Genomic DNA, 12,855 nt, shown 5'->3' with positions numbered 1-12,855 from the left:
AAATGTAAATTATTCTATGGAAAATTTAGTTGTGATTATGTTCATAACAGCTTTGCTTATAATATAAATAAATTGAATCTAAATGTCTTACAATAGAAGATGGAATAAATACATTGTGGCAAAATCCATTTAATGCAGTAATATTATGCCATTCAATGCAGTTATATATTAAAATATGCTCAACCTCCACAATAACGAAAGGAATGCAAATTAAAATTAGAATGATTTCTTGCTTTATTAGTCAATAATTAAAAAGCGATTGGTAACAACCATTTTTTTAAAGTAGGCTCCATGTCTAACATGGGGCTTGAACTCATGACCCTGAGACCAAGAGTCACATGTTCTAACTGAGCCAGCCAAGCACCCCAAGGGAAAGGGAATTCTTTTTTTTTTTTTTTTTAATGTTTGTTTATTTTTGTGAGAGAAAGAGACAGAGTGTGAGTGGGGGGAGGGGAGAGAGAGACACACACACAGAATCTGAAGCAGGCTCCAGGCTCTGAGCTGTCAGCACAGAGCCCAATGCGGGGCTCAAACCCATGAACCGTGAGATCATGACCTGAGCCAAAGTCAGACGCTTAACTGACTAAGCCACCGAGGTACCTCAGGAAAGGGAATTCTTATTGAAAGTGCCACAACCCTTTCAGAGCAATGTGTCAACACTTTTCAAAATGTACAGCATACCCAGGGACCCATCAATTCCACTTATAATTATTTATTCTTCCAGAGACACTCCAATAAATACACAAAGAAAAAGGTACAGGCTTGATCAAAGCAGCATCACTAATAATGGGAAGAACTGGAAATAACTTGTAATCATTACTCTTTATTCTTATTTTCTGGAATAGTATATAATTATTATAAGAATTAAATAGAGAGTTCTATTAACTCATGAAGGTGGATAGTGGAAAAAAGCTTCTATCAGAATATACAGAAAGTTCCAATTTTTGAAAAATAAAGGATGAATTCATTCACATTATGTGTATTGCACACATATCTGAAAGGACAAAAGGCCTGAAAGGACACAAGCCAAATCAGTAATTGGTAATCCTGGAAAGGGATTACAAAAGATGAAAGTAAGAACAAGAACTTTCACTTCATAGGCCTACAATTTGCTCCCCCTCTCAATGTTTTGGGGGGCAGCACACATTTCTCTTTAAAATTTAAAACAGCAATAAAAGAACAAAGACAATTACAGATCATGCATAGCCTTAAGGCTACTGAAAGGACTTTGACTACGAGTGAGATGGGAAGCCATTAAGGGTTGTAAGCAGAGGAGTGAATAGGATCCAATTTATGTTTTACAAGGATCACTCTTGCTGCTACATGATGAATAGGCTGTAGGAAGAAGTAGAAGCCTTGATCAGTTAGACCAGGAGGATCTGGCACACAATGGCCTGCATTTGACCCAAGGCCTGTTTTTGTACACCTAAGACTAGTTTTTTATTTTTAGGGGTTTAAAAAAAAGAATATGTGACAGAGACTGTATATGACCCACAAAACTTATTATTTAGCCCTTTATATGAAAATTTGCCTGTCTCCTAAATTACAATACTATTGCAACCATCCTGTTAAAAGGGTATTATGGCTTGGACCAGAGTTGTAGCAATGGAGAGGCTGAGTATGTTCCGAAATTGGAGTCAACAGAATTTACAGAAGAATTGGATGAAAAGTAGAAGAGAAAGGTTAAGGATTACTTCAAGGTTTTTAGCCTGAGTAACTAGAAGAGTACAATTTTCACTGCATCATATAGAGATTAGGCCAAAGGGAAGGAGTTAGCAAAGGCAGAAGTGGAATGATGGGTAAGGTACGAGGAAAGAGCTACAGAGTACTCTGGAAGAGAATCCATCTTATCTTCCTGCCACTGTTTCAAGAAAGAAGTGATCAGCTATGTCAACACCTACTGAAAAATTACAAATTAAAACCACTGAATTCAACAGCAAGAGCAATATTGGTGGAATGGTAGAGACAAAAGCCTAAGCTAGAGAGTCAAAGTGAGGAAGGGGACAGAATATAGTCACGTCTTTTGAGATGTTTTACTGTAAAGGAGAACAATGAAATGAGGCAATAGACAGAGGCAAACATACGAGTCAAGAAGTTTTGTAAAGATGGGAAATATTGCAGTAGGCTTTGCGTGCTGGAGTAAATAATGCAATAGAGAAAGACCAATGATTCCTAAAAAGTAGAAACATTGCTGAAGCCATGTCTTCAAATACGTAAGTATGTGGGATCTGGCACACAAGTGAAGGGGTTAACCTTGGCTGGTGTATTACTTTTCCAGGAAGGGGAAAAATATTCTTTAAATTGGAAGAAAAAAAAAAGCAAATTGCTTTTTGCACAGTTCCTTTTGAAAGTACAACTATTTTCCCAAAAAGGAAAGATCCACTATCTTTAAAAACATATTTTTTAATTCAGTTATTATGCTCTGCTGTTTTTCAAAGATTTTAAATCATGTTCTTTTCATCAGTGGCTAATTTTACCAGTACAAAACAAGTCACTTACCATACTGTTATTGAGATTCTTGTCGACTTTGCAAAATGTGTGTGGTGGGCTTTCTCCTTTACTGGGTACGATAATACATATGTCTGTGACAGCCAACGTATTCTGAGTCATGTTTTCAGAGGCTCTTCGGTAAGTGATATAAATTTTTTGTGATGAGGTACTGCCACTAATATTTGCAGGGCGTCCATACGGAGTACTCTGAATAATTTCACACCCTTGTTTCAATCTTTCTTTCCAGTCGTATAAAACCCTAAAACAAAAATACATAAATAACTACACAAATGCAAAACATCTTCAAATAGGATAGGTAATATTTTCAGGTATCATCAACTGATCCTTAAACGTAGCAGATATTCCAATCTTACAGCAAGTCTGAATTGAACCATCCCATGTAAAACTAAAGGGTAATGGTTTCCCTGCCCAAAATTAAAATAATGTAAGGAAAAGTCAGATTACCTCTTAGGTTTGTTGGCATAAACCACAGAAAGGCAAGGATTAAGTGCAGACGCACCTGCTGTGGCACTCCATTTAACAGATGTGTTTATTTTTGTCTCTAAAACCAAGCATCTTTTTTAGAAAAAGCAACTTGGTTTTAGCCAAAGTTATAATTTTACAAAAGGCTCCTTGCCAGACAGTATAGAACCTGTTTACACACTTTTACTTCCAACGCTTCCCTCAGGTTTAAGAGACGGTTTCAGGTTTTCAAAAGAGAAAATAACCTCAAATCCACCTTTAATCGAAAGGATGGGTGAAAGACATAGGCTTTTTTTTCTTCTTCTTTTTCTTTATTGTGGTAAAATGGTAGGATTTTATTAAAGGGCAGGCCAGGCATCTGTTCCTTAAGTCTTCTAAAAAGTACTTGGGGATACAAGGAAAATGTCATACTGGAGTAACATCAGTCTATTCCCTCAGAGAATTCACTGATTTGTACTTGGCATGAGCCAATGAAAATTTAAAGCTCTACTATACTGAGTGTGTTTCTGCATTTGCTATAAAAACTGTTGTAACAGGCAATATCTTCAACATCAGTCAGTATTTCCTTTTATAAAATCCCATAATTCAAATAAAATTAAGTGCCAAAAACTGGTCAAATTATTTCACTGTAATATAATTTTTAATTTCCCTTTATGTCATGACCATCTGCAAACTTAAAGAAATTTTTCTCTGAACATTCGATTTTGAAAATTTGGAGTTAGATTTGATAGTTAGAATTATAGCAACTATGTTTATCCTAATGTTAGCTTAAATGCTTATTCTTCCCTCTCTCCCTTTTGATCTTGCTTTTCTGTTTTGTTTTCTTTAATCTTTAAAAAAAAAAGGCACTATAACAGAGAGAAATTAAACACACTTCAATTCAAATTTCTACTACTGGCTACTAGCTGTATTCTCTTGGGCAGATATTTAACCTCTCTGAGCCTTGTACTAATCAGAAAGGCTACAACATTGAAAAATCTAACTCACATGGGCACCTGGGGGGCTCAGTGGGTTAAGCATCTATCTTCAGCACAGATCATGATCTCACTGCTCGTGGGTTCAAGCCCCACATGGGGCTCTCTGCTGACAGCTCAGAGCCTGGAGCCTGCTTCAGATACCATGTCTCCCTCTCTCTCCGCCCCTCCCCTAATATCTCTCTCTCTCTCTCTCTCTCTCGCAAAAATAAATAAACATTAAAAGTAATCTAACTCACAGGATCTTGACAGAACTGGAAAACAGCTCCTCAACTGAAAATAAGAAATCTAAATATAACACAAACCACCACCAACAAAGTACCATCACCTCAAATTTTTTAAAGATATGGAATATATATTTGATAACTATTTTCTTTAATCAGGTAATGTGTTGTTAAATCCAGTACTTGCATTACTACTTTTGATTTTTAAATTGTTAGGAACTTTTCTTGTCTAACTAAACTAAGCTTTTCAAAGGCTGTTAAAAAATGATGCTCTCTCCTCCCCAATGACAACAAGTTAGGATAGTTGTAAGGGTGGTTAATTTGGGGTGTCTGGGTGGCTCAGTGGGTTAAGTGTTTGACTCTTGGTTTCAGATCAGGTCATGATCTCATGGTTCATGAGACTGAGTCCCAAGTTGGGCTCTGCTCTGGGTATGGAGTCTGATTGGGATTCTCTCTCCCTCTCTCTCTGCCCCTCCCCCCTTCTCAAAATAAACTTTTAAAAATTAAAAAAAAAAAAAAAAAGGATGGTTAATTTACATTCCAGTTTAAGTTCTTCACTATCGGAGAATCCTTCATGTGCTTGGAAAAGTCCTCATCTCTAAACTAGGAAACTTCAACACCTTAACGAGAATCTGCAACATTCCCTTCATTTTATCCACAAGTTAGAATTGTGATGATGATCAGTGATCATAGGAGCAAATTACCTAATCTTTTGAAAAGAAGATCTAACAGCTGGCTTACTTTCCCAAGCCATTTACTAAATATATAAGCTTTAGAAGAAGCAATATAGTAGCTGTTCTGAAACCAACTTAAAATTACTATAATTCATTCATGAATTAACAGAACCAAAATTATTTTTTTTTTAGGTAGGCTTCATGCCCAGCATGGAGTCCAACATGGAGCTTGAACCATGACCCCGAGATCATGACCTGAGCTGAGATCAAGAGTCAGCCACTTAACTCACTGAGCTACTCAGGCGCCCAAAAATTGATTTTTAGTATAACTTTTTGATATCAAACATTAAGTGACAGAATTTTTAAAGTGGAAGAAATTTCAGGAGCTCTTCCAATTCTAATTCATTCTATCTCCCCTTAGGCATTAGTAAATATGACTATCCACTTTCAGACTTAATATAATAGTAGGAGATGAAACTTTTATAGCCCCTACTGGTAACATCAGTAGGGATGTTGATATCCTCTCTGTTTTTATTTTTTGAAGTTTATTTATTTACTTTGAGAAAGAGAGAGAAAGCACAGGCGGGGGAGGGGCAGAGAGAGAAAATCCCAAGTAGGCTCCCCAATGTCGGCGCAGAGCCTGAGGTAGGGCTCGAACCCACAAACCATGAGATCACGACCTGGGCCGAAGTCAGATGCTTAACTGACTTAGCCACCCAGGCACCCCCTTCCCAATTTTAACTCAAATATTGTAAGTTAAACTCATGCCTTTTTTGCAACTGAGTAATGAAAACAATAAAGCTAATCTTCATTCCTTATAAACTTTTCATCTATTTTGAAGACATTATTAGAGCTACCTGTAGCTTTCCTTTGGCCTTTTTCTTTCAGTTTTTCAGTGGGCATCTTATTTTTCTACCTTTAAAGTGTTGTTCCTCTTTTGCCCCATGTGTATATGGATATATCTATATCTATATCTTATGTAGATATCTTTACACTTATATATTCTCCTTTTGTACATATAATACATATTATATAATGTATATAATGTCAACTTCTGCAAAGATTTGGGTTCTTTTTAAAAAATGTAAACTACGGGGCGCCTGGGTGGCACAGTCGGTTAAGCGTCCGACTTCAGCCAGGTCACGATCTCAAGGTCCGTGAGTTCGAGCCCCACGTCAGGCTCTGGGCTGATGGCTCAGAGCCTGGAGCCTGTTTCCGATTCTGTGTCTCCCTCTCTCTCTCTGCTACTCCCCCGTTCATGCTCTGTCTCTCTCTGTCCCCAAAATAAATAAACGTTGAAAAAAAAATTAAAAAAAAAATTAAAAAAAAAATGTAAACTACATATACATGTAAAAGAGAAATATATAAATGTAAATATATATGTATGTGTGTGTGTGTGTGTGTGTGTGTGTGTGTATATATGCGCACACACACAAATACTCGTCTTTTAAAAAGAGCCCCAATCTTTTCAAAAATTGATGAGCTGGTCCTAAAATTCATATGGAAATTCAAGGGACCCAGAATGGCCAAAACAATCTTGAAAAAGAACAAAGCTGGTAGATTCACACTTCCAATGTAAAAACTTAATACAACGCTACAGTATTCGAAACTGCGTACTGGCACAAAGACAGACATGTTGACAAATAAAATAGAATTTGCAAGTCCAGAAATAAACCCATATGTCTATGACCTATTAATTTTTGAAAATGGGGAAAGAATGATCTCCTCAATGGATGGTGCTAGGACAACTGGATATCCATAAGCAAAATATTAAGGCTGGATCCCTTCCTTGACCATATACAAAAATTAAGTCAAAACAGATCAAAGATCGAAATATAAAGGCTGAATGTATAAAACCCTTAGACAAAAACTTAGGTGTAAATCCTCATGACTTGGGATTAGTAAAAGCTTTCTTAGAGAGGATACCAAAACACAAGCAACCGAAGAAAAAATAGACAAATCAGACTTGATCAAAATTAAAAACTTTTCAGCTTCAAAGGATACCATTAAGAAAGTGTAAAGACAACCCACAGAATGGGAGAAAATATTTGTAAATTATATATTTGGTAAGTGACTTGCATTTAGAATACATAAAGGACTCTCAAAGCTCAACAATAAAAAGATAAGCCAGTTAAAAAATGGGTACAGGATTCTAAATAGACATTTCTCAAAAGATTTACGGATGGCCAGTAAATACACAAAAAGATGCTCAACATTATTAGCCATCAAGTGAATGAAAATCAAGACCACAATGAGATACCATTAGGAAAGCCACAATCAAAACAATGATACAAAATGTTGGCTAGGATGCAGACAAACTGGAACCTTCATACACAGCCAGTGGGAATGCAAAGTCATGCAGCTTTTTGGGAAGACAGTCTGGCAGTTCCTCAAAAGATTAAACAGAGTTATTAAATGACCCAGCAATTGCACTCCTAAGTATATATATAAGAGAAATGAATGAAAACATATGACCATATAAAAATTTATATATGACTATTTCCAGCAGCATTATTCATAATAACCAAAAAGTGGGAAGAACCCACATGTCCATCAAACTGATGAATAAATTGTGAAAACAAACAATTTATGGTGCATCCATAAATGGAATATTAGCCACGTAAAGGAATGAAGTACTGACACATACTACAACATGAATAAACCTGGAAAACATAATGCTAAGTGAAAGAAGCCAGGCACAAAATGTATTATTTTTTTGCCTTAGAATATGATTCCATTTATATAAAATGTCCAGAGTAGGCAAATCCATAGATACAGAAAGCAGAGTAAGCATTGCCTTCAGCTGAGGGGGTTAGGCAGAATGGGACAGCAGCTAAAATGAGTACACGGTTTCTTTCTGACATAATAAAAATGTTCTGAAGTTTATTGTGGTGATGGTTGCACAACTTTATAAGTTATACTGAAAACTACTGAATTGTACATTTTATTATTTATTTATTTATTTATTTATTTATTTATTTTTTAACGTTTATTTATTTTTGAGACACGGAGAGACAGAGCATGAACGGAGGAGGGGCAGAGAGAGAGGGAGACACAGAATCGGAAGCAGGCTCCAGGCTCTGAGCCATCAGCCCAGAGCCCAACGTGGGGCTCGAACTCACGGACGTGAGATCGTGACCTGAGCTGAAGTCGGATGCTTAACTGACTGAGCCACCCAGGCGCCCCTGGATTGTACATTTTAAATCGGTAAATTTCATGGCATATGATTTCTATCTCAATAAAGCTATTACGGGAAAAAGAAGCCCTAAGTTCAGTATCATATCCTAAGTAGAGCACTAATTTACCCCAAATCCTTGTTTGATGCATACAGATTTAAGCATTCACCTACAATGATCATTACAACTGATGCTCAAAAGCCAACCTTTTCTAGTACTTTTAAAATGATTAAAATTTTTACGGTCAGGAAAAAACACTAGTTTTCTGGTACTTTACTGTAGAAGTTTGAAACTTTCAAAAGAAAAAAAAAGTTTATTTAACAGAAAGCAATTCCACCAAGATGAAAGTGCTGGGAACCTGCAGGACAAAGGAACACTCAAACGGTATAAGGAACACAGAAAGACAACACAGGATTCTTATCATGCCCCTATTTTTCTAAAGCTGCCACGTATCTATTAATGAATGAATTGAACGGTGAACTTCAAAATCTACAAGACATATTATTTGGATCAATAACAACAATTCTTAAAAAAAACAAAACAAACAAAAAAAAAACTTACCCCAGATCTGTAAGTGGAGGCTTATCTCTTCCTCTTCTGTAGCAAAGGTAAATCTGTGGCCCCACAAGACTTCCATTATTGAGATCAGCTGACAATCCAGTTGGAGTAACATCAATACAGATATAATCCCGTGGCACTTCCTCCCCAAGAGATTTAATAATAACTGCAACATCTGTAATAGGTTCTTTTGGTTTAGCTACTTTATGACAGGCATCATTGAAGTGAATTTCTTCTTCCAGAGGCTTTGAAACATCAGTTAATCCAGCTACAACAAAGTAGTCAGCAACACGAGGCCCCTTATCTTCAATCATCTTCCATTACAGAAGGTTACATCTAAAAAGAAAGTGAAAGACTAACATTCTCCTCTAATAAATTAAATAAATAGAAGTGGTTTGTGCGTAAATAAAAATGAAAATCTATAAAAAGAACACCACTTCCCTGATAAACACAGTACTGTTATTACACATTTCATTTTAATATGTAAAATGTGTGGCCTCTTTAAAAAAAAGGAATGGATTCAGCACTATTTTCTGAATATAAGAATTTCTGAATACATGAATTTCCATTTGTAACAACGTGGAAGCTTGGATTACCTAAGTAGACAGCACAAACAACCACAAAACACATCTTGTAAATGCACAGACTAACCTGTAAAAATGAAATCCCCAGGGCCTCAAAACACTGAGAAAACCAAAGACCAGAGTGCAGCATATGAGCTGATAATGGGTGGGGGAAGTTTGCTGATCTCGTCTCATCGGTAATTCAGGGGGTTTGTGTTTTAAAAGGCATTACAGGGACCGGAGACAAGGCTTTGGGACCACATAAGATAGGGAATTAGAACTGAAACATCTGCATAAAGCCAAGAGCTGCAAAGGGCTATATCCCCCGTTAAAGAGTGGATTTAAAAAATCCATCTGCTGGTACAGTGAGATAATACTGGGCCTCAATCTGGGCCTAGCTTTTGGAAGGGAGGAGGTAAAAAGGCTCCTATGTGAATGTATAACAACAGGCCTACTCATATTTGGATATGAAGTTTGACCTTAAGCCATCTCCATTGTCCCAAGAAGCTCCAAACAGATATTAACAATAACTGTGTTCCCAGGCTAGTGGTACCCTGGGGGAAGCAAATACGAAACAGTTCTGGAAGGCAACACCCTCAACCCAGGTTTTCCACAGATAAACCCCAGCTGAAGATGACCTCCTATTCCAAAACTATAAAAACATACAAAGAAAAATCCACCCTGAATGAGTCTCAACAGATACAACAAACAGAGGAACTTCAAATACTACAAGTACTTAGGGCAGAGGTGTTAAAAGTAATACATGCTTATAAAAAATTCAAAGAATAAATACGCAAAGTAAAATTCCATTATGTGTTTGCAAACACTTTAATAGCAAAATCTCCTTCAGGTGTCATTTAAACCTTATTTGTTTTAGGAGAATATGCCCCCCCAGAGTGCGGTCATTGTTTATATAACAGTTATAAGAAAAAAGTTTAATATATAGAGCAGATATTTTCCAACATCCGTCTCATGTTAAACTTAGTTTCAATAAATGCAAAGAAAGGATTCCGTGTTCAAATACATTAGGTATATACACTTCATGCCTCTTTCATATATTTATAATAAAATATATAGAAATATTTATGTCTCAAAAGTACTTTGAAAAAGGTACCTGTTAACTTTGCTTAGCCCAGGATTTCCCAAGTCTATCTGAACAACTGGTGAACCCTATTTTCCCACTTAAAAACTAGAAAAAACACCCTCAAAACATGCTTTAGAAAATGCTAAATAATTTTCCTTTGTAGACCATAAAATAACTGAGGGCAAACAATTTTTTATGGGGTAGACTTGTTTATAATATAATTATCACCATTTTCATCATAATCCCAAAACTTACCAAATTTCCTATATTGCTAATGCAATGAGTTTTCAGAATTCATGCCACATTTCTTGGAATCTGTATCCATTGCTCAAATATACTCTGTAAATATTCCTACTGTTTGCTTAGAAAACAAACCTAAAGAGGATCAAATGTTCCTACTTCCTTTATATGTATATGACTCTTATGTAGCAATTCCATTACACATAAGATTTCTGCACAAAATAAAGGGCTTAAACTTTTCAGAAATGGTTCCTAGCCTGACAGTAAAGAGAAAGTAACAACTTGTCTCCTGAGTTAAACACAGAGTAGTCGCCGTCAGCTGACTACATGTAACAGGTGCTGCATGAAAAACAAGTAGTTTTACCCAATTGATCATCTATCCATTTCTAAAAAGTAGGAGAACAAAAGCACCTTTTTTTTAAAGCACTTCTGTATTAAACCTTTTTTCTTCACTTCATTACAGTCTTTGTGTTTTTTAATGGCTGCAATAGTATTTAAAAAAAATTTTTTTAACGTTTATTTATTTTTGAGAGACAAAGAGACAGAGCATGAGCGGGGGAGGGGCAGAGAGAGAGGAAGACACAGTATCTGAAGCAGGCTCCAGACTGAGCTGTCAGCATAGAGCCTAATGCGGGGCTTGAACTCATGAACTGTGAGATCATGACATGGGCCAAAGTCAGATGCTTAACCGACTGAGCTATCCAGGCGCCCCTGCAGAGTTTTTTTTTTTTTTTTTTTAATGAATAGAACATTATTGAGCTCTTTCTTTATTGTTCATCGCTTTTACTTTTACTTACTTTGCTAATATTTTTAAATGCTATGATGAATAATCTTGAACATAAACCTATGGCTACAACTTTTTTTTTTGAGAGAGAGAGAGGGCACATGTGAACAAGAGCAGAGAGAGAGAGAGAGAGAAAGAGAGAGAAACCCAGGAGGGGCAGAGAGAGGGAGGAAGAGAGAGAGAGAGGTGTGGCTCACCCGAAGTGGGGCTCGAGCTCATGAACCTTGAGATCATGACTTGAGCCAATATCAGATGCTTAATGACTGAGCCACCTAAGTGCCCTGGCTACAATTCCTAGTATTTCTTCAGAATAAATTTATTAAACTAGAATTTCTAGGTCAAAAGTTACATAACCAAGCCTCTATGTATGTTTATTTGTTTTTACGTGTGCATGAATTTTAAGCTATAAGCTCATGGTAGATACAAATCTTAAAAATACCTTGGTAAAACTTTCCTTTCATTATACTGAAGACATTTAAATACTCTCCTTTTCCCTAGACTAACTTCATGTTATTTAAGTTTATTTATTTAAGTAATCTCTACACCCAACGTGGGTCTTGAACTCACGACTCCAAGATCAAGTCGCATGCTCTTCCAGTTGAGCCAGCCAGGCACCCCCCTAACTTCGTATTATTTAAACTAAAGCATATAGTCACTATTGCATACTATATAGTTTTATGTATTTCTATGCAGAAAAAAGGGAAAGAGAATGAAAACAATACCATCATGAAAACATACATGTATTTAATACGTTCTTTTGAAAGCTACTACCTTAACTGTTGGAAATAAAAACAGCTATTATACTAATAAGCAGATATTTGAGAGAAATTTGTATGAAAAATTAATTTTGCTATATCTTTCTGATTCACAAATTTTAATGATTTGATCTCATTTACTGACTACAGTTAACTACTAACAGGGAACAAATTATTGTTCTTCATCAATACATATAAGAAAATAATCAATTTTAAAGTGGCACTAAAATCCTCTTACATTTATTGACAGAGAAGTAAGTTATCCCAGTTCTCTTGCCTTGATGTTGTTGTTTTCCATTTATTCATTGGGGGAGAGTGGTTAGGAAGGTAAACAAAATATTTTAAGGCACTGCTGACCAAGTATATAATGCCAAGGACACAGTTGGCAACATTCCAGGTGACTTCTTGCAAGAACTAAATGCCCTTTAATTCACTCAAAAAAAAGTCTATAAAGTCTACAATACTGAAAATGCATCTCTAATTTTTATTTTAAATCAAGTGTTATCAAAGTAAGTTTGAGGTTTAGAACCTAGAGGGAAGACATCGTTAAAAATTACAAGGCAAAGAAAATACTGAAAATCTTTAATATAAAACTGAACAACAGTATTTTCTTAATTTTTATTTATTTTTGAGAGAGAGAGAGAGAGAGAGAGAGAGAGAGAGAGAGAGAGTGAGTATGAGCAGGGGAGGGGCAGAGAGAAAGGGAGACACAGAATCCGAAGCAGGCTCCAGGCTCCAAGCTGTGGGCACAGAGCCCTATGCAGGGCACGAACCCACAAACCATGAGATCATGACCTGAGCCAAAGTTGAACACTTAACTGACAATCTCACAACTGTACTTTTTGGCAAT

At 36.2% G+C, this 12,855-nt stretch overlaps 1 protein-coding gene across 1 annotated transcript in view; it reads right to left on the bottom strand.

Annotated features, from left to right (window-relative positions):
* The window catches only part of DENND4A (DENN domain containing 4A), a 133,080-nt gene that overhangs the window by 87,643 nt on the left and 32,582 nt on the right, over positions 1-12,855 (bottom strand). Inside the window, exons 3-4 of the mRNA XM_027067557.2 lie at positions 8,583-8,915; positions 2,500-2,749 (exon numbers count right to left, since the gene is read on the bottom strand). Coding sequence (XP_026923358.1) covers positions 2,500-2,749; positions 8,583-8,893 — 561 coding nt within the window. The 5' untranslated portion in view covers positions 8,894-8,915. The remainder of the gene's footprint in view (positions 1-2,499; positions 2,750-8,582; positions 8,916-12,855) is intronic.

This window comes from Acinonyx jubatus, chromosome B3 (genome assembly GCF_027475565.1).
Source record: "Acinonyx jubatus isolate Ajub_Pintada_27869175 chromosome B3, VMU_Ajub_asm_v1.0, whole genome shotgun sequence".
Lineage (NCBI taxonomy): Eukaryota > Metazoa > Chordata > Mammalia > Carnivora > Felidae > Acinonyx > Acinonyx jubatus.
Note: the sequence above shows the minus strand (reverse complement) of the source record. Positions and strands in the feature narration are given on the sequence as shown.